Below are 25,366 nucleotides of genomic sequence, written 5' to 3' on the forward strand. Positions count from 1 at the left end.
TGAGAGACTGTGCAGGTGTTAAGGTGGGGGAACTTGATCAGATTCATTTGTGTTTATATCATGTTTCCTCCTTTGTCAGCGTGCTGGTGGTGTGTTTAAGGCATCAAGCCAAGTAAAACAGACATCTATCACCGGCTCTGCCTCTGAGTCACACCTCCTGTGTGGCTCCTTTCTAGGGATACAAACATTATCTGCATTCCTTCCTTTCATTGAGAGTGGATATTGATTTCTTAGTGCACTGCGGGGATTTATCCCAGAATTCCAGAGGATTTCACTTTGGAATAAAAACTCAAGTTTTGAAATGTTTGCAGGTATGTTGACACGGGGAACACGGAGAAGCTGCTGTTACTGAGCTCGCTGATCGTTCCTGATGTGTTCATTTATTGATTCATTTATGTTTTGTTTTTTCCTTTTAATCCCCTCAAAAACTGATTCAATTTGATATTTGTGCAGATGTTACATGGAAGGCATCCTTGCTCGTGTTCACAGCTTCACGGCCTTATTTGACTCCCCTTTGAATCATTAACGAGCTCGTTCACTCCATCCTTTTCCTCTCTGAGTTATGCTGCTAAAGGTAGGCTGTCTCACAGCTCCTGTCCTGGCAGGATGACTCTGGCCTTCTAAATGGCAGCCACTATTCACCTCATATTTAAAAGTAAACACAGAGGCACGCACACATTAAGACTTTTAGCCCAACAGCTTCCTCCTCAGCTGGAGGTGTGTGTGTGTGTGTGTGTGTGTGTGTGTGTGTGTGTGTGTGTGTGTGTGTGCGTATGAATGTGTGGAGTCTGAAAATCTGTGTTGTGAATTCTAAATCACCTTTTAAGGACAGAACGTGTGTGTGTGTTTGTTTCAGTTATGGGTGTGGTCTGTGTAGTAATGGCAGTGTTTACAGTAAGTACAGTTACAAGACACGCTGACTGCACTTTTATATTTTTTGTCATCTTTTACTCTAAGACCAAAATCTCATTTCTTTCTGAAGGTGGCAGTTAAGTTCCAGTGTTCGAGCCAGGAATAGGTTCCTGTGGTGCAAACAGTCTAGTCTTTGTGTGTGAGTGCATATGTTATCCCTTCACACTTTCTCCCACAGATAGACATTTTTGTTCACCCTGTCAAGTGCTGCTGGTCGCTCTGCGTGTCATCCAATAAAACACGATGTCGTTCTCTGACGTCCACCTGGACACACAAACATAAACGGGGCATGTTTCGGAAACTTGATTGTTTAAAAAAAAAAACAACTTTTATTGCCTTTAAAGTATCAATATTATGATAACCGTGTGAGTGAGCAGTTGTAAATTGTACTGTGTGTACTCAGTTAGTCATAGCTTGAACCCAATGTCCAGGCTTCATAACAGATGATGTAAGCCACCTATTCTCCGCTAGTCACAGCTAATAAAGGATTTGGACCTCTGCACACAATAACCACCATCAGCTACACACACACACACACACACACACACACTAGGTGGCATTTTGTGTTCAGGGAGCTGAAAGCAGGAGGATGTGGGTAAACACAAGTTTTGACATGTAGACTAAAAAATAGTTTGTATCTTCCATGTAATCTAGCCTACTGTATGACAGAATCACAGGACAGTACCACACCCTGTTCCTACTGAACATAGTTGGGTCTTGAAGGAAGACTTCTTCAAAGAAGATCCCAATAAACTAGGAAATGGGAAAACGGCAACTGACTGGTAATAAAAACATATTCCTGAATGTTTGGTTGTATTGCCAGTAAGTGTTTTGCAATCATGTGATTCAGCTTTTATCTTTTGTTTTCTTGTAGTGATGTGCTAATTGCATAACGGTCTACAACACTTCCACTGTGTCAGTATTCAGTGCACAGGGCTTCCTAGAATGCCAAAATAATCCTGTGAAGTTTTTCACTGACTTCATTAAAGTTTTGCGAATTCCCGGAACTGATGTTTCAAAATTATGGCTGTTTGCCAAATGGGGCTGTTTAGTTTGATCCATCTGTGAGGACAAAAATCAACAAGTACAACAACACCTGATGATTAAAAGTTTAAATTGCACCAAACAAAAATTCTTGGCTTCAGCTTTTCAAAAGTGAAGAGTTGAAAATTGAACATCTTTATGTTTCCACTGGTTTAACAATCTGAGGGGATCACCTTGATCTTCGGGTAAATGTAGTGTTCGTCTTCAGTGTTCTATGACTGACTTTAGTTTTTTGTCAGAGGACGTCAGCTCTGGACTGCAGGCCGAGCAGTGTAGCACCCAGGCTTAGGGTGACCAGGTGGCAAAAAGAGTATGTTTGTGTGAAAGAGTGTTTATCACTCTACTGATGCTGAGAGCTTAAAATATATCTTATATATCTTCATCTCCCTCTTTTTTTTCTTTTTTTTTCTTGATTTGTGCCCTTTGTATGCCACAGGAGAGCCAAAAGACAGACCCTGGTTGGTTTGTCATCAATCATGTGGAAAACAAATATACTATATTTGATCTTGGTGCAGTTTTTTCAAATATGAATTTAAGCTAAAGATTGTTGTTATTGTCTTTTATGAAAACCCTTCCCAGTGTTAATTTTTAAAGGCTCATCCCCTCTTTGATTTTTTTTTTTTTAACCAGTCATGCTGCCTATTAACCTCATTAGTTATGAGATGTTTCATAATGTTTTCTTTGCATTGCACAAATTTTTGTCTTTTTTTTTTTTTGCCCCTGTCCCAACCTGTCAGTGACACAGTGATGCAATGATTAACAGAGTCACCTCACCTGAAACCTTTCTGTGTGGAGTTTGGGTGTTCTGCCTTCTCTCCAGGCGCTCCGGCTTTCTCCCACAGTCCAAAGACAAGCATGTTATGTTAATTAGTCATTATGAAATTTGCCACGGGTGTAAAACATGAATGTGAATTGTTCTCTGTCTCTCTGTGTTACAGAGGTTTTGTGCTTCAGCCCAAAATGCACTGTAACCTACGTTGTAACTGCAAACCCCTCGAAGCCCTGTGCTGTAACCTCCATAGAAGTATAACAACCCGTCCTGTTCAGCACTGTTGATTCCTTCTGTGCATTTCTGGCTATTTTTTTCACTGCAGTTTTTGAGTTTATCAGTGAGAGAATAACAATCACCGTCTCAGTATAAAAAATAATAATCACAGTGTCAATATAAGCACTCACAAATGTCAGTGAATTCCTGGAGCAAGATTGCTGAAACAAGTGGAATGTACAAAGAAGTGGGAATACTAGTGTCCATTAAAGAAAGAAAACCCCACAATGGTTACTGAAATAACTTAAAACTGACAAAATAATAAATTGCTCAAAATTAACTAATGCTTCTGAATTGTGGTTCATCAGAATTATTTTAAAAGAAAAACTAATGAAACTGGCCTGGACAAAAATGATGGTACCCCTAGAAAAGGTTGACCATGGGGACATGTTAAATTAAGGTGTGTCCTGTAATTAGCATCACAGGTGACTTCTGACTTGTAATCACTCAGTCTGCCTATTTAAAGGGTGAAAAGTAGTCACTGTGCTGTTTGGTATCATGGACCAGAGTAAGCTAAGGAGAAAGCTGCCTCAGGAGATGGCAAAGACAATTACTGACAAGCATGTTAAAGACCGTCTCCAAGCAGCTTGATGTGCAGTTATTATCCAGAATTTTAAGGTCCATGGGACTGTGGCCCATTTTCTGGACGTGGCCCCAAGAAGAAAATTGATGACAAATTGAAGAGACGGATAGTACAGATGGTAACCAAAGAGTCCGAAACAACTTCCAAAGAGATTAGAGGTGAACTCTAAGGTCAAGGTGCATCAATGTCAGATCACACCATCTGTCGCTGTTTGAGCCAAAGCCTAATGCTGTTGAAAACAAATCATTTAAAAAGCAAGACTGGAATCTGCCAAAATGCATATTGACAAACCAACAGGAGAATAAGCCAAACCACACGGCTAAAAACACCCAGGAATGGCTAAGAAGAAACCATTGGACTGTTCTGAAGTGGCCCTCTATGAGCCCTGATCTAAATACTATTTAATAACTGTGGAAGGAGAATATGCAGTCTGGAGGCACCCTTTAAGCCTAAGACAATTGGAGCAGCTGTCACAAGAGGAATGGGCTAAAATACCTGTCGCCAGGTGCAGAAGTTAAAAAGGAAATCACCTGATTGCAGCGATTGCCTCAAAAGATCATGCGACATATTAAGGGCCCCATCATTTTTGTCCAAGTTTCATTAGTTTTTTTTTTTTTTTTAAATCATTCTATTGAATCACAATTCAGAAGCAATGTCTGATTTTCATTAGTTAATTTTCAGTAAATCTTGATTTATTATTACTTTTGTCGGTTTCAAGTCATCTTTGTGAGTTTTTCTTTCTTTAAAAGAAGGTTACCAATGATTTTGTCCACGTATGTGTATTGCTTGATGATGTTTCTGATTTAAAATTTTCCACTTGAAAACATTAAGTGTTTATGGTAACTGAGGATGCAGATGTCAAATTTGTATCTAAATGTTTTTTGGACAAAACTACACTCTGAATTTTCTATACAATGGTTGTTACGCAGTGCAGTATCATAAAGGATTCTACCTGAGACAGTTTAAATAGTATACAAATAATGTGTAAGAAGGAACTATTATCTGCAGCTCTTTATTACTTGACCAGAATCAACATCCTATACAAACTGAGGTTCTACTTTAACTTTCTTTCCTACAACAAAAAACCAGCTCTCCACAAACTGTAATCATGATTGTCAGTTTCTGCAGTTGTCATTTGCTGCTGATCGTATCAGTGCATTCACCACCACATAAAAGCCCCACCTAATATCTGTAAGAAAACAATTCTCAGCCTACGTTATAGGGGATGCGATAACAACTGAAACCAGTGGAGGCTATAAGTAGTACACGTGGCACCTATGAATTGGCGGCCCTTTCTTATTCCTTACCGTGGGATATAATTTGATGATATGATTCTCAGTTAAATTGAAGTATTTTCCAGCTACATTGCATTCCTACAGATAGAGACTTGGGCTGAGGAACTTGAGGAGGGAATGTCTGGAAAACCCCAATCATTCTCTGTGGGCTGTCAGGAATGACTAGGACCTGCCAAAAGAGGAAGGGAAACACCACTGGAATGATTGAGGAAACAGTGAAGGAGGGAGAGAATAAGAGAATGATTTAAGGGGAAGAGGGGAATAAGGGAGAAAAAGGAAGAAAGATTGGGGTTACAGAATTCTGGGAAAAGAACAAAAAAAAAAGGAAAGAGAGAGTTATAATAGGCTAGAGAGGGAGTTAAGTGAGGGAAAATGGGGGGAGAGGGGCCTCGATCAGGGGCCAAACCTCTCCACCACACCATGCGTCTGGAAGTGATCACACTAGAACTGAATGGGGATAGGGGGTGAAAACACACACATACATTCATAAATGCAAAAGAATGCACCCTACACACAAAAGACATATCTCTGACAGATGTTGGCCATATGCTTATGAACTGTAGGCTTCACCAGGATCACAAAGCCAGAAACACAGAAATGCACACACACACTATTGTAATGTGTGTGATGGGAATCTGAGTTCTTTGGTGCTCTAATAAGTGTCAGGATAGTGTAATCGCTTTGTGTCTCTTGTCATATTTGCTTATCCTCTGCGATGGTTGTACCGCAAAACATCTGCTTCAAAATCACATTAAATCTGTTTTCATCTGCCAGTGCCAACCTCTGTTCCTCGGGGAACAGTATAGAATAGTTAATCCCAGTAAGATTTTAGCCATTTTCACACATGTACTGCAGTCCTGACCTTTTCTCGACATCACTCAACAGAGCTCCATGCAAGAACACGAGTTCAGTTGGACACTAGCCTGTTTCTATCCTAACAGCTCCCTGGTAACGTGCTAGCGAATGGGCAGCATGTGTCCTGCCTCCTGCACTCTCTATCCAGGCGACTCTCTTACCTAAACCCCGCAGAATATTTCCAACAGTGCATTTGAAGGAGATGTTTTTCTGCTGTGTGCTGCATGTGAAAAGGGCGACTATAGAAAATATCCCAACCTCATTCTCCTGAAGTTGTCTGACGTTTATGTATGAAAACATCTTTATACTGACTGAACCATCTGGGCAGGGCTAGGTCTAGTTCAAGAGAGGAAATGGCCAAGATTCACATGAATCTAAGTAGCACATACACAGCACCAACGGTCCAAACTAATTAGATCTGAATCTGGATATTTCTGAATTTTAATGTTGTAGGTTATTACAAATTAATAAAGAATGGCATTTTTGTGAATTGGCTAAAGAGTGTTTTTTTTTTTTTTTTGCATTTTTGGCCACAGCGGCTTTTATGGTCAGTGGTGGGAGACTGGAAATGGGGGAAAGATACAGGGGAAGACACGCGGGCAAGTTGGCAACAGGCTGGGACTAGAACCCGCGCCGCCCGCACCGCAACGTGGCATATGCATGTGGTCGCCGGATTCACCACTAAGCCACCCGGGTGCCCCGGCTAAAGAGTGTTTATATGAACCAAACTGTTAGAACAGCAGATCAGCCAGAATCAGAATCAGAATCAGAATCAGAAGGTTTTTATTGCCATATGGGTGAACAGGTTCACAGCATTAGGAAATTGCTGCGGTACTTCGTGCTTACAGAAAAAAACAAGTATAAAAACTATAAGACAATATACAAGTATACAAATTGCAAATATACAGAGATATTAGAGCTATAACTATAGCACAATATTACAAAATTACAAAATATACAGTGCAGAGACTAATTAAAAGATAAAAGAATGTAGACTATATTCCACTAATATGTACATCAGTGCAATCAGACAGGTGCATAGACATAGGGTCATCAGCGTTTGTGGAGGGTGGTGGTAACAGTCTTAGGGTAATTGTTCATGAGTCCAACAGCAGAGGGGAAGAAACTGTTCTTATGGCGGGAGGTTCTGGTCCGTATGGACCGTAGCCTCCTGCCTGAGGGGAGAGGGTCAAAAAGTCTGTGCCCAGGGTGAGAGTGGTCGGCTGTGATCCGACCTGCACGCCCCAGTGTCACTGTGGTATTTCAATTACTGTAAAATCTGCATAGTTTGGAACCTAATGTGATGCTCAGTTGCAGAAATGGACTTATTTAAACTGCTTGGTTTCAGTTCAGTAACCCTTTTGAACATAAAGGTATACACCTACAACAAGTGACCTTTTGTCTAATGCTGTTCCCTATCTCAACTCTTCAGATACACATGGTTCCCAGACCAAATCTAGAGTGCTGGTAGTAACCTGGGTAATTAAAGTGAATGTGAAATAACTCCAACTCAAAGGGATTTTCTTTAGACAGTATCACTTCTCTTTGTAGTAGTAAGCTTTCATTTTGACAGCAGGGACATAGAGCAAATGAATTATTGCTCACAGTTTAATTGTATAATATAAAAATGTATCCTAAAACACATGCTGAATTGCTTTTATTGGTTTAATCTTCACTCAAGTGGCCAGTGAGATTATTCAGTATATCAAACTAAGATAAGAAACCATATTATTTCTCACAAATGTTGTTGCATTTCTAAACAATGACTGTATGACTTATAGAGAACCCTCTGCTCAGCTGGAGCACACTGATGTCTGTTCTGAGTAATGATGAGCTCAATAACAGTTAATTTCCCAAAGGTAAATGTGCTATAGAAGATGTCTTCAGATCCAGTGCTCACTTAGGTGCTGGGCTGCTCTCTAACAAGTGAATAAACAGAAAGCTAGCTATTAGCAAGTTTAACAGTCATATTAATGGCATAAAAAGGCACATATTGAAAAATAGGCTCAGTTTTGAACTTTGCCAAATGGTCACATCTTTAGTTTTTAGCTGCTGCTCACCCCTCTTCCTTCCTTCCTTCCTTCCTTCCTTCCTTCCTTCCTTCCTTCCTTCCTTCCTTCCTTCCTTCCCCTGCTCTCCTTTGGCTTTGTCTGAGTCACACTGTGTTACATTGTTCCACAGTTATCTACATTACTGATGTCTGCGTTGAGTGATCTCATCCTAGCTCAGCATGTCTGGGAGGAAAACTGCTGTACACCATGTGTGTATTTCTGAGTGCTGTTTTGGGTCTGTGTCAGGGGAATCTGATTTTAGGCTTGAATATGTCTTTGTATCAATATCTGTGTGTTTGTGTGGTTGAAAATGGCTCAAATGGAGATCAACTGCGTTGCTGCATCTCTGTTTACAGTTTGATTGTGAGATAAACAGAAAAACATCACACTTACCTGTGAAAATGGGACAGGTCCCATCTTAACCCTCCCACACATACCCAGACAGCAGGCCCCACCCTTCTGTTTTCTTGTAGAGCAAGCGCAGCCAGTTAACAGAGATTCCACCCACGCAGAAGACAATGAGTGTGGGTGCTAATCTGGCTGTGTCATGATGTGAAAGTGTGTGGATAATGGAATCATTCATATTAGAAACCCAGTCACTCTGTCTGTGTCTCCATGTGGCCAAAAGTGCATGCTCAGTCCTCTTGGCCCTCGTACCCTGTGTGAGCTGATTTTAATGTGTTTCGTCTGTGAAGAAAGATCCTAACCCATGTCTTTCTGTTTTTTACAGTCTGCTGCAGTCTCTGATGGAGGTGAGTAAATATACCTTTACATTTAACATTGTTCACATCTGTTGTAGTAATCATTTTCACATCTTCTTTTTACTTGAGCCCGGGGAATTTTATTAAAAAGGAAAAGATTTATTTATTTATTTTTAATAATTACAAGAAAAAAAAACAGGAAAATCAAAAGAAAACAGCTGCTGCGCTACGATCAGTTTCAGAAGTGATGGTCTTGTTTTGTCTTGCGTCATAATTTCAGTGCATCCCTTTCTTTACCGCGGTGGCTTTTACCCCACCTTTCAAAGCTCAGACTCGGTCTCCATCAAGCTGTGACATGTTTAGTTCACTTTTTTCAGTTCAGTGTGACGTTCAGGGAAACTGAAGGAGACATTTTTCAAGCACAGTAAATGCATCTTGTTTTCTAAGTCAGTGAACATATGTGTTGAATAATCAGGGATCATGGAAAAATCTTGACTTGCATTCTTTAGTTGTTAGGGTCCACTTCAAGTAGCATATTAAGTGTTTTATTAGCACAAGTCTCATGTCTCCATGTGGAGGGTCATGTTCATGCTCACTGTAGCACCTAGCTAACATCTGTCTGTTTTTACTAACTTCTCTAATGACAGGGAAGCTAGTTTGACCTGCTTTTCTGCCACGCCTGTGCTTATTATGCTGTGGATGGCTGGCTGCAACGTGAAGATGGTTTCAAATTTATAAACATTGTTTGGACACAGCAAGAGAGAACAGTGAATGATACTTTTTTTTCCCCCTTTTTCTGCTTTTGCAGTCCTTATAAGTGTATTTATGATACAGAGATTTAGATTAGATAATTCACATATCACTAGAATGTAAGTAAAAAACATTTAAAGGTTTATAGCTGCAAAAGCTGGAATAGTACTACAGACTTTCAGACAGTCTCCTCCTCTGGTGACTGACATTCTAACTTCACACAACTCAATTTTGTCACCACAATTTGCTAATTACCTGTGAAGTAGGCTTGATTGTTGTTTCAGACGACTGTATTTGGCCCTGCCAGCTTCAAAGTTGGGAAGGTGTTGCAAAGGGGAGGGGTTATAGGCACTATTTGATCACTCGATATATAGATCACTTTGCATATCTTGCCTTGGTGGTGAGGGGTTAGTATGTCGCATTCCAGATACCTTGGAACTAGGATGTCGGAATGTTAGGGTGTTCCAGTTGTAAAGTCGGTAAAGCGAGAAAAACGGGATTTGTTTAGGTTCTTAGCAAAGTAGAGCCATTTATGTATCACTAGCAAAACAGCATAATTCTTGTTTTTTTGTGCTTAAAAAGACTGCTGCAGCACATTCATGGATAAGTGCTCTATGTATGTGTTATTTAGCGTGTCACAAATACACAACAGTGGCAGATATTAAAAGTTTTACAGTTTTATTACTGTTTACGTTCGCTGACGCCATCTTGGATTGAGAGTGGGAATTCCGAGTTGAGGGGACATTCTAGAAAAAACGTCCATCTGGGAACTTGAAAATTCCGACTTTTGACTTATTCTGGAACATCAGTGGGTATTTTTTGTCTGTCTGTCAGCAACATTATGCAAAAGAAACCAATGCGCTTCTAGTTTTCTGTTATATTGGTCCTGTTGTTTTAATCTGGATGATAGACCATTCACAGTTGGAAAAAAAGGACCAAACTGTTTTTTAACACCCCATAAATGTATATGTAAAGATACATTTTATGGCAGATGGGAAATAAAAGAATGAAGAGGAGGTGAGAAACAGAACCGGAGGAGCACTGAATTTTATGTCGGACATGTTTACAATCAGCTCGAATGTAGAAGTGTTTGTCGACACTTTTTCACAATGGGTGTCTCTGGAAGAGACGGTGTGTTGTTTCTGAGCTTTCTCTCTAATATTTTAGTGCCTGAGATAGGGAGCATGGTAACTAAGGGACTAATGAGATCCCTCGTTTCACATTGATGTTCTCGTTCTGTCTTGTGTTAGATCACTGCCACCAGAATAAAGTGAGAGAAATGTAACTGCATGTACACACAGCAAGCAGCTCATGAGATATGACATTACTGAGCATCCGTGCACTATTTGTATTTGAGCTAAAAACACTACATGCTATAATATATAAATTGTGCATATTGAGTAGACTTTAGAAAGTTTACCTCCTGTATAATGTAGGACCCCATTCCCTTCGCTGCAAATGATCAAGCTCCAGTCTAAAATTCCCTCATTGTTATAAAAATGCGCTCAAGAATGTACACATTTAGCTTTAAATCACCTCATACACCAGGTGCAATCCGGCTCTGATATGGCCATTGGTGTTGCCACTCAGGACAGTTCCACCAGATGCACCACAGTGTCTGTATGTCTGTGTAGGTTCTCAGTCATCCAGGTCATAGTAGTCTCGGCGACTGGACTTCTTTAAGTTTCTTCAAGATGTTTCATCATTTTGCCCCATTCTATCAAGTGACCTGTTGAGGTCACCTGAAGAGCATCTGTATCTTATTTTTAACCGAAGCTGTCACAAGCTGCACAGTGTGGGTGAGAGGGGACAGGAAGACAGACACAGGGGTGACAGCGTTGAAAAGCCTGCCAATTTTCAAAATAACAGACCCTGTGCAGACTTCAGTTCTTAAATGTTCCTGCTGTGATTTGAAGCCGTGCACAGAAGGAAAACCGCGTCAGAGATGTAATGTCATAGACATGCATCCGGTGTGTTCCCTGGGTAAGACCGGGATTAAACCCACTTGTGGAAGTGGAGGTGGACAGCTGTGACCTCCACTGTTGAGTAGTAGCCAGTATGGCATTAATGTTATACAACTGCATGTATAGACTTTTGTATATTTACCCCTGTCTTATTGTGAACCAATCTTTTCATTTGTTTTGATATGTCAGGTTGTGTGGCAGGTTGATGTCCGCTATACTTTTTCTAGCTATGTGTGTGTAGCGGTGTGGGGGCTGCAGGCCTCATTAGCCTCGGCAGTGGCCTTTCTTTAACAAGCTCCTCATCAATACTGCAGCATGTGCGTGCGTTTGTGTCACTATTTATACGTGCGTGTGAGCTCCAAGGTTTTCATCTCCCTTCTCTCTCGGCTTTGAATTATTTATCTCCTTGAAGCCTGTGCATGCTTGTATCAGTTACCTAGCTGGAAGCTCACTGAGCTGTGTGAATGCACATGCAGGCGCCTGTGCATGTTGCGACCTGACTCTCTCTGTGGTTTCTCAGGTTGTCATCCAGGTCGCTCACCAGCAGCAACCTCACTCTCTCTCTCTCATTATATCCTCCTTCTTTTTCCATTTTCCACCTTCTCTCTGTTCCTCCTTGTGATGTAGGCTGTGTGTGTGTGTGGGCATGTGTGCCCTTCCTTGGACTGTGTGTTCAACCTCATGCGTTGGAGTTTGTGAGGGGCCCCAATTGGGGGATTATGGATGGAGGGGCTTGGTTACCCCTTAGGATTCGCTACTTGCCCCGTTGGCATCACACAGGCTCCTACCAGCTTTACCCAGGTGAGGAGCTAGCTGGAGCTTTGAATACTTGTTTTCCAACTGAAGGAAATGCAGACTGATCACAGAGAAGCCAACATTTTGACAGCAGAAGCTTTTCATATTGAATATCCAATTTGTCTCTCTCTTTTTTTTTTTTTCTTCAGTCAGTGAAGGAAGCTTAAGAAAAATACCACAAGATAGAGATGAATGATAAATAGGTTTGTAACTACCAGCTGACAGGTGGATAATAAATGAGTTTGACCTGTCTGTACAGCAGCTGTTAATGTTGTTTAAAGTCTGACTGGGGCGATTATTGAGTGCTGTGGTTTTCCTACAGTTCGATTTGGATTTGCTGTGCTGCTTCTCATCTCTGCCTCTGTTGAAAATAAAAGTACATCTGAGGGGAATACAGAGTTAGAAATTTAGAGTCAGGTTTTTTGTCAGTGGGCAGAATCCTAAGAACATGAGTCTAACTTTACTCACTCACAGAGCTCTGCTTATCATTTTCACTTGAAATATTACACCAAACTGATTATTTTTGGTATAAAATATGCCTGTAAGCAACAACATTAAAATAAAAAAATATGTAGGTCTCTTATGTCACTGAAACATCTCTGAACCCTTGGGTCATGGACAACTGGGAGTTTTCTGTGGTGTCTGGCACTACGACGTTGACAGTAAATTTTTTTTGGGTCGTGATGATGGTACCTTTTGTGGATGAGGGTTGTTTAGGCTTTTTTTTTGTTTAGGTGCAGCCTGTCAATGCTGGAATTCCAATATGAAGGCTTGAGATGCAATGTTCCCACCTCGGGATTTTGTCATGTAGTGTTTGCAGTGTTGTGCTCAGTGTAGTGCTGCGGGAGGCTGTTGCCATTGTTTTGTGTGTGTTTGGTTTTCAACGATGTCAGGTTGGATGGTCCATGTCCAGGCTTCTTTTTTGTCATTTATAGCCTGATGCTATTTCTGTGCTGTGACTTTGTATGATAAGCCTGTCTCACTGGTATACTGATGATTAATCCAGGCTGTGTGTTGTTATAGACTCCAGCTCCTGTGACATGGAATGGGATACTTGGTTTGGACAGTACATGGATAAATGTTTGCCTCTCAGTCACAGTGAGAGAGTGCCGTTAATGTTAGTAGTAGCTGTTTACTATGCTGCTGAAAACTGAAGAAGAATGAATGAGCCGAGTGGTTTGGAAAAACTGATTAGAGATAACCTCCGTGTGTCAACATTAAACGCAGGAAAATTGTGCAGAAGCAGAATTCACAATGGATTTATCCGTTAATAGCCTCGTATCTTTCCGAGTTTTAAGTCATGTAGGACTTTAGCTGTGGGCTGAATGCTGGTCTTTTAGTTTATTTACAGGATGTGCGTCTTCTCGGGCACCTGACTGGTGACGTCTTCCCCCTGGCTGTTCTTGTGTTTTGTTTTATCTCAACTTAGCAACCCACTTTCAGTTCATCAGGCCCCAAGCTCCATTATGGTTATTCTCAGTGTGTCTCTGTACCCCTTTCCCTGTCTCCTGATCCTGTTCTTAGGAACATGGATGCACTGTGGTCTATTGGTGGGAAAAATAAGTGATTCCTAGATGCTCTTTGAATGATGAAGAGTTAATGTAAAAACCTAATGAGTAAATAGGATGTTAAATTAGTGGTAAAGCTTATTTTAAAAGTAAAACATATTTTAATTGAGACTGTGCACAAAGAAAATAGTATTTTCACTGCTAAAGATGCAAAGTTAATAGTTTAATGCCGGCTCTTCTAAAGTACATGATTTGGATGGTAAACTGTTATAATAACACAAAGATAAATGATGTGTGGCTACACGCAGCTTTGACATGAGCAATAGAGGGTAGTACATAATTCTTTCATCGTATTCATGAACTGTTTTTCTGTGGAAGTTCACTTTGATGATGTGGTCATGTGATATTTATGCAACTACTTTGTCACCCCCCTGCGACCCTGAGGGTAAGTGGAAGAGGATGGATGGATGGATGGATGGATGGATGGATGATTTTGTATATATTTGATATAATGTGATTTACAGTGTAGTACAATAGTTCTCTTTTATATGATTTGAGACATAACTTTTTTATTTAGCCTGCTTTTTTCACTGTGTTTAAGTTGTATATTTTATTGTTTTGGCATTTTAAGTTTTCATTTTTATCCAACTTCACATTGCTTAAATTTATTTAATATTTATTTGTTATTTTAGAGCTTTTTGTTTATCACTTTTATTCAGTTTTATTATTTTTTTCCCTTGTTAATATACTTTAATCAGCATTACTTTATTTTGTTTTTTCTTTTATCGCTTCTCATGTCATTGACGTGTTCTTACATACATGCAGGTTATTTAAGATGAAATGCTATTTCTGTGATGTTTTTTCTTTTTAATTTATTTTAAGTTTCTTAGGTATATTTTTTGTTTCTTTTTTAATTTTGAATGAATGAATGAATGCATTTTTTTTTTTTTTTACATTTTGTGGGCAGCTCGGTGGTTTGCCTCACATCAGCAAGGTCCTGGGTTCAAACCCACCAACTGTCCAGGCTTTTCTTTGTAGAGTTTTCATGTTCTCCCCTTGTCTGCCTCCCACAGTCCAAAAACATGCAGTTAGTGGGGTTAGTTTAACGTGATTCTAAATTGGCTATATGTGTGACTCTGAGTCTATCTCTCTGTGTTGGTCCTGCAACAGGCTTGTGACCTGTCCAGGGTGTACACTGCCTCTCACCTTATGGCAGCTAGGATAGGCTCCAGAAAATGGATGGATGGAGTTTGCTCTGTCTTGTTATTGGCATCTGTTAAGGATAGCTCTCACCTGCAAAGGTGCTGTCCTTTTTATGCATGTGAGAGCCTGAGAGAGAGAAAGTGTTGACTGATTTATAGTACGTCAGACTTAAAAACAGGAAACACTGGGGTAAAGTGACTCATAAAGGACATTTATTTGCAACAAATCACCTGACAAAAAGGTGGTGCACTGAATAAATCACATATTTTGTATCAGATTTGTTGGGGCTGTATTTGTGAATGTTTGCTTCATAACACTATGGGTGTTACAAAGCAAAATTCAAGACAATAGAAACCCACAGTGGGTGTATGTGTGGAAAGAGGAGGTCTCACTGGACTGGATACTGGCATGGGACTCACCTGGGACACTGTTTCCTATGCTGCTTATAGTCCTGCCTTCAGGTACTGGAAATCCCCAGCAGACAGAGGAAAACAGACTGAGAAACTGGAAAAATATATTATCTTTATATGGCAACTAGAATAAACCAAACCATATCCCCTAAGGATCCTGCTCTCATGAATGCACTTGTGTAATTAACAAAGAAAGTAAATCAGAAAATGTATTTCATCAATAAAAGTAATTAACTGACGGTGATGCATTCCCAGCTCGATTCAGTTGACACAGCTACATGTTGTGTGTATTCTTGTGTGTGTAAACAGAGCTGAACAGCGTGGAGCTGCAGGGCTGCAGCAGCGACAACAGCCTCAACAGTAATGCCAGCCTGCCTAGTGTCCAGAGCCACCGGCGCCACACTGAGAGGAGAGTGGCCAGCTGGGCCGTGTGCTTTGAGAGACTGCTGCAGGACCCCGTGGGGGTCCGCTACTTCTCGGTACTATAACAACGCCCGGCAGGTGTTGGCCTGCGCATACTCATGACAGATAAATGACTTTAATCAACTGTTTTGAATGGTATAGACTTAAAAGTGCAGGAGAGTTGTGTTATTGTAAAAGACAGAAGTGTACCTTGCAGCATTGTAATGATCTGCTTAAAGGCCTTTTATGCTGGGACATCAAGTGAAGCATTATTTCAAGGTTGGATTATATATCTTGTAAAGGCATCTCTGTAAAAAAAAAAAGTTAAAGGTACAAACAAAATAACTCACACATTTATATTGTATACTGTTGTCATTTTTTTCATTCCAATTGTGTGGTTTCTCTCGCAGTTAAATCTGCCTCACACAATTTATTTTCCAAAATCTAAAACAAAACAAATCATCCGTGGTGATAAGCAGATGTTGACAGACTGCACATCAGAAGTTGATAACGGCACTACCACTAAACCTGGTTTATTATTCTTTAGCTGCATGTGTCTTCTGACTACTTTCCCAAATGATCTTCATTCTTTATCCACGTTTAATTCTTTTGCTAAAGGAGTTCCTAAAGAAAGAGTTCAGTGAGGAGAACATCCTGTTCTGGCAGGCGTGTGAATTCTTCAGCCACGTCCCCGAGAATGACAATAAACAGGTAGCAAACATTATTATCTGATCACACGTCCATCTGTGCACACGTTTCCAGTAATAACGAGGGATGAAGTTATGTGGGAATCACCTCTCTCAATTTCTCATGGACTTTGCTCCAGCTCTCACAGCGTGCCAGAGAGATCTACAACACCTTCCTGTCCAGTAAAGCCACAACCCCGGTCAACATAGATAGCCAAGCTCAGCTCGCTGATGACATCCTCAATGCCCCCAAACCCGGCATGTTCAAGGAGCAGCAACTGCAGGTAGTATACTAAGTGAAAAGAATCTATTTATTGAAATTTCAAGGTGATGAGCTTCTGCTCTAGAGGTTAGGCTTAAATGCCAGTGACCTGACCATCCTCATCAGAATGAAGGAAAAAGAGGCTTTCCCAGAAGGACGTATGTGTCATCACTCATAAAACTGAGTCAAAACAAACTCCTATTGAAAATGTGCAACAGTGCCGAGTGCCCAAAAGGTCAAGTATTTATCTTTCATTCACATCGTGGAAGTGAATGGCTTCATAAATGTGCATGTTGTGGAGAGGTTGAAGTTGCTCAAAAGCTCTATTGATTTCTACAGCTCAGCTCAGATGTTCAGACTCTGATAAAAGTCACAAGGCTAGAAGGATATCCTCACCATCACCCTCTTTATTTTTACACATCAGGCATCCACAGGCACTCTTTAAACACAGACACAGATGCACCAAAGCCAGAGGGAAGCTTTTGCAAGATCCCATGGGTATCGTTTAGGCAAGGTTTAGGTTCATACTTAGACATGCATGCTGAATTGAACATACTTGTGTACATATCATGCTCTTCATCATCCTTTCAGTCATGCATCTGTTCATTTAGAAAATAAATTTATATGTACTTATCTGAGAATATGATCTCGATGAGCAGTAAGTGTTCTTATCTTATTTTGGTTTAAGCATTTTCTGCTGTGTAAACCTCCTTGTTGTTGTTTTTTTTTTAAACTTTCCCTCTGAGTGTTTTCTACCTTTTTCTTAACCTTTTCTAATCCTCCTCCTCTCACTTTCTCTCAGCACTGTCTTAGTTTTTGTTTGTGGCCACTGTCTTCTCCTTCTATTTTTGCTTTGCCCCTTTCTTCTGATCACCGATCACCTTTTCCTTCCTCTTCACCCTTTTAGATCTTCAACCTGATGAAGTTCGACAGTTACACGCGGTTCCTCAAGTCTCTGCTGTACCAAGAGTGTATGCTAGCAGAGGTGGAGGGCAGACCATTGCCTGATCCTTACCACATCCCAAGCAGCCCCACCTCCAAACACAGCACCACTGGCTCTGACCGCTCCAACCTCTCCACACCCAAGAAGGTAACACAAAGCTTTCCACTCAATAATGCAACAGAATGAAAACCACGGCTTAGTTCGAACCCAGAAACTTTGTTTTAAACAGGAGAGAAACTGTTGGTTGAATCTCTCTGATAGTCATAGATTATTGTAAAATTCAACTTGGGTCCTGTATATTATTAGTGATTGACAGAAATTGTGGGGGGCGGGGGATTTGAACTTTTCTCAGCAGGTCAGAAAAACAACTACTGGACTAAAATATAGGCCGCTGTCTTGTGTATTTGCTCTGTTTGTTTGGGTTATTTGTGTACTTATTGTATGTTTACACCTCTGTGTCTACTCTTCTTTTTTTGTTTGGTTTGTGTCATATAGGAGGATAAAAAGAGCAAATCGAGTCGATCTGTAAATGAGGATAGAGGGGAGGATTCAGGAGATCGCAGGAAAGGGATGTTCTTCTCCTGGTCTCGCAACAGGAGTTTCGGCAAAGGCCCCAAGAAACGAGAGCTAACAGACTTCAACTACAGTCAGTAGTTTGTTTGTTTGTTTTTTCATTTTATTCCTGCAGTTTTCATTCAAAACCAGATATATAATAAACCATGTCACAAAAAACTGATTCTGTACAGTTCCCATAAAGCTGTTTGCTTTAACCTGCTAAATTAAACTTAAATATGTATGATATGATGAAACTTACATGTTCTGTTGCAAATTTATACACTCAAAGTATTTTCTCTTTATCATTTCTAAATGTGGATGTATTAAAATTCCAGGGATATTTTTCTGTATGAGCTGGATTTAGGTTTGAAATGTCTTTCTCATCTTTATTTTAATGGTGTGGCTGGTTTTTTTTGTTTTTTTTTAAGATTTTGCTGGCAGCAATGGCCGCCGTGAGTCCCAGGGTTCCCTGTCTTCAGGAGCCAGTCTGGAACTGGGGACATCTGGGTTGGGAAGGAACGAGGTCAGTCTGGAAAGACATCATGTGAACATGATGTCATCTATCAGCATGGAGCAGCTTCAACTAAATGCTTTTCCTCACACTTTTCCTTCTTTGCTTTAAAAATGGATGGATGAACTTTTTTCCCCCCACCTTTGTGTATTGTTTAACCCTTCTCACACTGACTTCTCTCCTCTTTCTTGTCTTTGTTTTCTTTCTCCAGGGTGATGTGTCTCGTAGCGCATTATCAGTGTCAGCAGATCGAGGAGGAGGCGGCGCCCCCTTGAGGCAGTGTAATATAACTTTGCCAGATGGCTCATGTTGCTCTGTGCCACTGAGGGCTGGAGTGTCCATCAGAGACCTCCTGCTGAACATCTGTGAGAAGCTCTGCATCAACCTGGCAGCTATAGACCTTTTCCTGGTTGGAGGGGAGAAGGTAAAACGCTATTGGATGTGGTTCTTAAAGACCCTTTTATTATTTTTGTAAGTCTGTCGGTTTTGTTGCTTCAGACATTCACATAGTTTAAAGGTGTGTACAAACTAATTAGCATACAGTCTTGTAGTTTGTTCCAGCTTTATGTGTTTTTTTTATGGTGATTTTATGGTTTAATATTTTTATTCACTCTCACTGTTGAAAAAGCAGCACTTTGTCAAAATGTTATAAACACAATATGTCAAGTTCATAAGGTCAGAGCATGTCAGGGATGTTTGGGTTTTAGTTCGTAGTGACCTTGCTGATTTTTACCTAAAGAAGGTAAAACTGTCAAACTGTACAATTGTGCAGCTCCTGAACTTCTTTAATGATCGGTGTGTTTCTTTCTGTTTCTCAGCCACTTGTTTTGGACCAAGACTGTATGACTCTGTGCTCCCGAGACCTCAGACTAGAAAAACGCACCCTGTTCAGGTACAATAAGAACAGCTCCACATTCTGACTGTTCAAAATAACCTTTCAGACTTGGTTTATGATACTTCTGTTTCAGAATGTTAATTATGATTTCCTCTCTTCTAGACTGGACTTGGTTCCCATCAACCGATCAGTGGGTCTGAAAGCGAAGCCTACGAAGCCAGTGACTGAAGTCCTAAGACCTGTCGTGGCCAAATATGGCCTGCACCTCTCTGACTTGGTGGCACGAATTGTAAGTCAAACCTCAGACTACAGACAAACACTGCAGGTAATGATATCAAACTCTAATCGAATTTGTGTCTGTGTGATGCAGAGTGGAGAGTCTGAGCCTTTAGATTTAGGTCTTCCTATTTCCAACCTGGACGGGCTGCGAGTGGTATTAGATGTAGCAGAACATTCTCCTGGAAAAGGTGAGGAACACCCACTCATGCTACAGTTTCTACAAATAGTAAATGTGAAAACTGCCTAATTTCTTATACCTTATTCATGTGTATCTCTACACTTTTGTTCAACAGACAAACAGAAAGTAGCTCCCTCTAAGAGTCACCTTCCGGCCTCTACAAGCAGAAACCAATCAACAACAGTAAGATCTCCTCCAACTTCTCATTTCCAATTTTCCTCTCGCTCTGGAATGTTCCATAACCCACCAAATGTCTCCACTGCCTGGTTGATGATATCACGCTACTAAGTGTCTCTGTTGCTGTCTTCAGTCACCCGTGTCTGTTTGCAATGTGGTACAAATATGCAGGTGTATTATGTGGCAGTGTCTGGGCTGTGTATGTGTATGTGACTGTGTCTATGTGGACTGTTGCTGTGGGGCAGATAGCCTTGACACACTGTCAGGGTTCCTAATGTTCCATTACTGTGGTCTGCCTGTGGCCGAATGCATCATCAACTTTTCTCTCTGGTTTCTCTTTCTCTTTTTTTCCATAACCAACCCACCTGCTGGGAAATGCAAGCTCGTCATGAGCATAGAGTTTTTTCCGGGTATCCGGGTAACCTCAAAAACTCTCTCTGGGTACCTCAAGGGTTGTAGTTGGTGGTGGCAGTAGAACCTTAACTTGCTGTCTGGGTTTTCTTGAAGCTAGTGGGGTTTGATGACCCGTTGAAGTGGTCACTCAACGCCTTCTTTATTGACTCTTCAATCTTTAGTAGTGCAGCTTTAAGTAGTTGATAGTTAGTTCCCTCTTGTGTTGTGGTGTATGCTACTGTTAGCCTACACGTTGATGATGCTCTATACACACAATGGACATTATGGCTGTCTGAATGGAACATCCCACCTGTCTTTGATCAGCTGTATATGTCTTACTAAATTTTTTTTTAGCACGTGTCGTGATTCTTAAATGCAAAAAAGCCAAAAATTATCTTAAACATTATCTTCGATCCCATTGTTTCTCAAACAGCTCTAATCAGTGAAACTCATTTTACTCACTCTCCATTAATTTTTTTTTTTTTTTATACAAAGAACCAGAACTCTACAAATATTAAGCAAAAAAAAAAAAAGGAAAGGAAAGGGGGAAAAAAAAGATTTTAAAAACAACTTCAGGGGTGGCTCGTTGCATAGAGCTACAATCCTGCTACCGTTAGATCGGTCCCTAAAAGTTCCATTCTGACCACTTGCAAGTGGAACACCATGAAGCTCAGACTTGTGATGAGAAAATAAACGTCACCTTCTGTCACATAGCAGGTAATGAAAGCTGGATCTCAGACCTTGACCCATATACCAACAAGAGTTTTCCACTGAAAGAACTGCAGTACCCAAGCCCAGTGAAAGCACATTTGGTCAGAAGCACAACCAGGAGCATGCTCCTCATTGTCTCACATCTGCCAGCTTGTGCGGTATAAATTGTGTCCCCCAGGGTCAGACCATCCATGCAGTACAGTTTCTACTACAGTGTCTTGAGGTGTTTGAGGGAGAACTTTGGATGGGAAAACCTGAAATGTGGTGCCTTGCAATTGTATCCTCTTCCCCAAAATGATATACAAGTCTGACATGTCAAGTCACCATTTTGACACATCAGAGGAGAGCCAGTGCACTTTGCAAATGTCCAGATGCAAATAGTCAGAATGGGAATTTTTAGGAGTGATTTAAAAGTACCTGAAGTGCTGCAGTGTTGCAGCACTTCACACAGAGACTGCTGAAAATAAAGTAGGAAGGATTTTTGCTTTTTATAGGAAGAGTTTTGAAACTTTTTGATCACACCTCTTATTTACAACTTGTCACCCTCATCACCATCAGTAGCACTGGTCCCCACCTGTTGTCATTACTGTTTCCCATACTTCCACAATGATTCATCAGGGCTCTAATGCCCCGCTCCGCCTCTCCTTGTGGCTCCCAGGGGGAGGACAGGCCATCAGGAAAGCCGGTTCAGCCCATCCCAATGGGGAAAACGGCAGGGCTGGGCCCCAGCCTTGGACACATGCAGCCAGCCCTTACCCAAACCCCTCTCTCTCTCTCCATAAGGCTCCGGAGAAAAGAAAGCAGAAAAGATTAATATAGACGAAGCTGAAGTAAGACTGAACAACCTCCCTCTATCTCTCTCCTTTATTTCTGTAGCTGTGTGGCTGTGATTACATTAACCCTTTGCCTGTCTGCAATATTACAGAAGCACCAAAAGCTTTTCAAAGCTAGCTATATGTAGCACAGTCACCTCTGCTTATACTGAATGTAGCTTGACTTGTCTAATTGATTAACACTCACTGCTGCATGTTTACTGAATAAAAATGAAAGTGTTATTAGTGTTTTCAAGATGTTACTTGGGTATATTTTCTTTATCTATGTACATTAATGCACTTGTACACACTTTTACATGTTTTTGTGTGTATGCGCGCTGCGTTCCTTGTGTGCGTGTGTTCCCGCAGAGTTCTTCGACCTCATATCCAAAGCTCAGAGCAACCGAGCAGACGACCAGCGAGGCCTGCCTAACAAAAACGACCTGCAGCTCCCAGATTTCTGCGCCTGTCACCAGTGGCAACAAACCAGACTTCGCCCGCTCCCCACGCTCCTGAACCAAGCTGCTCCACCCCTAATTCCCATCACCCCAGCAACGGCAGCTTCCCTAGCAGCGGTTCACCGGGGCAATAAGGCAAACGGCAATGACAGGGGTGGAGGAGGGGGTGGCTCCCACTTGCTCAATGCAAGCCATCAGTCCCAGAGCTTGGACTCCGGTATGGGCACTGAAGTGGAAGAGGCGAGAAAGCAGACCACCTCCTCCATTCCTGGCACAATCTCCCCCATTCGCCCAACACAGGGAGCGCAGCATGGTTCCTCCAGGACTCTGGCAGGGGAGAATCAGTCCAGATGCTGGAGGAGGACACTCTTTCCGATCTGACTCTAGTGGGAGAGGGGACATTAACAGTCCCAGCCTCAACTACGTCACTCCCTCTTCCCTTGCCTGCAAATCCCACCCCCGTCCCAAACAACAAGCACCGGATGGTCGGCCTGGCTCAGGTACATCCCCAGTGTGAACTGCTGAAACTTTGAAAGTTTCACCTCTTTTTTTTTTTTTTTTCTCCCACCTGACTGTAAGCAGGACTGGAGTCCCACTGAAGTCAGTTTGAACTTGGCCGCTGGTTTTCTGTGGCTGGACAGCCCAAAATGCATCTAGATATCCTCCTGTCCTTCCATTTATCCGAATAATGCAGCATGTTTCAGTTATAAAGATCACTTTCTACAGTTACGAATCACAAGAACAGCCAGATTTGTGTAAAAATACACCCAACTAATTACAAAATATAGCAAAGAGCAACAATTAGAGTTAATTTAGATGAAGTAAAAATAGTGAATTGATAAAGTGTCGTGTGCACTACATCACTACTTTGTGGCCAGCGATCTACTGTAAGTCAACAGCAGATCTAAAATAAAACGTATCAGACACACAAAGTGAGGAAGAACGGATGCATTGGGCTTGGACAGAACTTTCTCTGCGTGGTGTGTATCTGTGTGAACTTTTGAGCAGATTTGCTGTGGGATTTCTTTCTGGACATGAAAGCTTGAGGACAAGTTAAGGATGAAATGGCAATGACTGGTGCCAAACTTCATCTTCTAGCCCCCCAATGTACAGATTCTAACAATGCACTTTAGCCAATTATAGAGGAGACTGTCCACATTTTTTTTTTTTTTAATAATTTTCCTCTACTACTTCACTTTAACTTTATCGGTTTAAAAAAGTCATGCCACAAGTATGTGAACTGCCATATTTTCAAGCTGCCATGTGATATTTTCAACTTACTGCAGGCATGTGAGCAGGCTGACCTCAGTATGGGTGCAGTCTGCAGCAGCACCATGAACACAGACATTTGCGCAAAACTTTCTTTAAAGCACAGTAAATTCTGGGTTTCCACACCTGTTCCATCACCTCAGGCATTTCTCATATCGCAGAATATAAAAACAGGACATGAGTCCTTGTGTGTGCAGCTTTGCTTCTGACTAAATGATCTAGAAACTTCTTGGTAGAGCAGTTCACTCATCTTCATTATTCATTACAGAGGTTATGCTGGGGGGGTGGGGGGGTGGACAAATGAGTCAAAACCTTTAAAATTTCTCCGGATTTAGATTTGGCTTCCACATCTGTATCATCAAGAACATATTAATTTATCCCTCCTTTTCAAAGTTACCTTCTATCAGTTAAAAGTATTAATTTGTATATAGTCTACTTTGTGAAACCACCGTTTTTGCTGTAGTCACTGTTGAATTGCAGTACTGGTTTCTTCAGTTGTGTCACAATAGGAATCAGTTCTCTGTTCTGTTCAGCAAGTATGTACTGTCTGTAAATAGATCAAATAAATGTTTTAGATGGTAAACTCTGTGTTGAGCTCTTATGTGAGCGACCTCCTCCTTTTCTTAGAGTTTCAATAATATCTGATTTGTTTGATGTATTTTAAGTGTGACTTAGTTTTGCCTCTGAGGCTTTCCTGCTTGAAGGCACAAAAAATTGGATCAGGTGTACAGGGATGCAGTATTTATAGACCTCTTTAAATCACAATGTTATGTCTAATGTGGTATTAACTTGGTAATCAGTGGTAGAATGCAGTTAAGATAATTTACTGAAGCATTGCATTAACCCCAGTTTGTGCCTCTAATGTATTAGCATTACATTTCAGTCACACAGTTAAGCATTAAATGTTATTACAAAAAAAAGCCCAGAGAGGTGGACGATGGTTAATATTATCACCCTTTCCTTTTTAAAAAAAAATTATGAATCAGAATATAGACTATATTTTTTCATAAAAATTGCCAGAAGAAAGGACAGTGGTACACCTCAACAGCCTTATTATTTTTTTTTTTTTAATTTAAAGATTCCCAGGTAATTATTTGTGTTGAATGTTGAGCACCAACACATGAATGTTAAGGTAAGAAAAGTTCCCCATTGGCACAGAAACTAGTTTGTCCACTTTATTTTCAGTAAGACTTTTAATAGTGTTTTCTATAGTTGCATTAATACATTAACTTCAGTAACAGATCTGAGCACTTCTTCCAAGGCCAGAAAAAAAGTCCTCCCTGACTTTGGTTTTATTTAAGGTCATTAGACTCAAGTTTTTATTGATGAAATAACTTAACAGCTACTCCATCCGAATTCTTTTCCAGTACCAGCTAAGAAACTACAACAGATCCTTTAGCTGATCTCTGTCTGCCTCACTCTATCTGTATTATTTCTCTCCCATCCATCTTACTTGATATTCCTCTCCTCTCTCTGTTGCCTCTTCTGTGTATGAGTGTGTGTGTGTGTGTGTGTGTGTGTGTGTTTGTCTGCAGGACAGGGCTTTTGTTTTGGTGGTACAAAGGATTTTTGGAGGACTAGGTATTAGCCAGCATGGGTTCCCCTCTGCTCAATGCCTTGTTAAGCAAGCTTTATGATGCTGGGCTCTTTGGTAGCCACCAAACAAAACCAGGTTCTGTTTCTTCCTCCTCCTCCTCCTCCTCACACACACACCACACACACACACACACACACACACCCACACACACACACACCACACACACACAACACACACACCAC

The 25,366-nt window shown here is 40.9% G+C and overlaps 1 protein-coding gene across 5 annotated transcripts in view; it reads left to right on the plus strand.

The window, feature by feature from the left end:
* The window catches only part of rgs12b (regulator of G protein signaling 12b), a 53,071-nt gene that overhangs the window by 25,014 nt on the left and 2,691 nt on the right, over window positions 1-25,366 (plus strand). For 2 of the 5 annotated variants that reach the window (XM_030738739.1, XM_030738742.1), the window contains exons 6-18: window positions 8,516-8,537; window positions 15,426-15,595; window positions 16,137-16,229; window positions 16,345-16,488; window positions 17,374-17,556; window positions 17,905-18,055; window positions 18,393-18,487; window positions 18,687-18,899; window positions 19,294-19,367; window positions 19,473-19,599; window positions 19,681-19,777; window positions 19,883-19,950; window positions 21,667-22,220. In XM_030738739.1, coding sequence (XP_030594599.1) covers window positions 8,516-8,537; window positions 15,426-15,595; window positions 16,137-16,229; window positions 16,345-16,488; window positions 17,374-17,556; window positions 17,905-18,055; window positions 18,393-18,487; window positions 18,687-18,899; window positions 19,294-19,367; window positions 19,473-19,599; window positions 19,681-19,777; window positions 19,883-19,950; window positions 21,667-21,867 — 1,638 coding nt within the window. In that variant the 3' untranslated portion in view covers window positions 21,868-22,220. The other 3 variants (XM_030738749.1, XM_030738756.1, XM_030738745.1) reach the window with 3 other exon arrangements.

Source organism: Archocentrus centrarchus, chromosome 1 (genome assembly GCF_007364275.1).
Source record: "Archocentrus centrarchus isolate MPI-CPG fArcCen1 chromosome 1, fArcCen1, whole genome shotgun sequence".
NCBI lineage: Eukaryota > Metazoa > Chordata > Actinopteri > Cichliformes > Cichlidae > Archocentrus > Archocentrus centrarchus.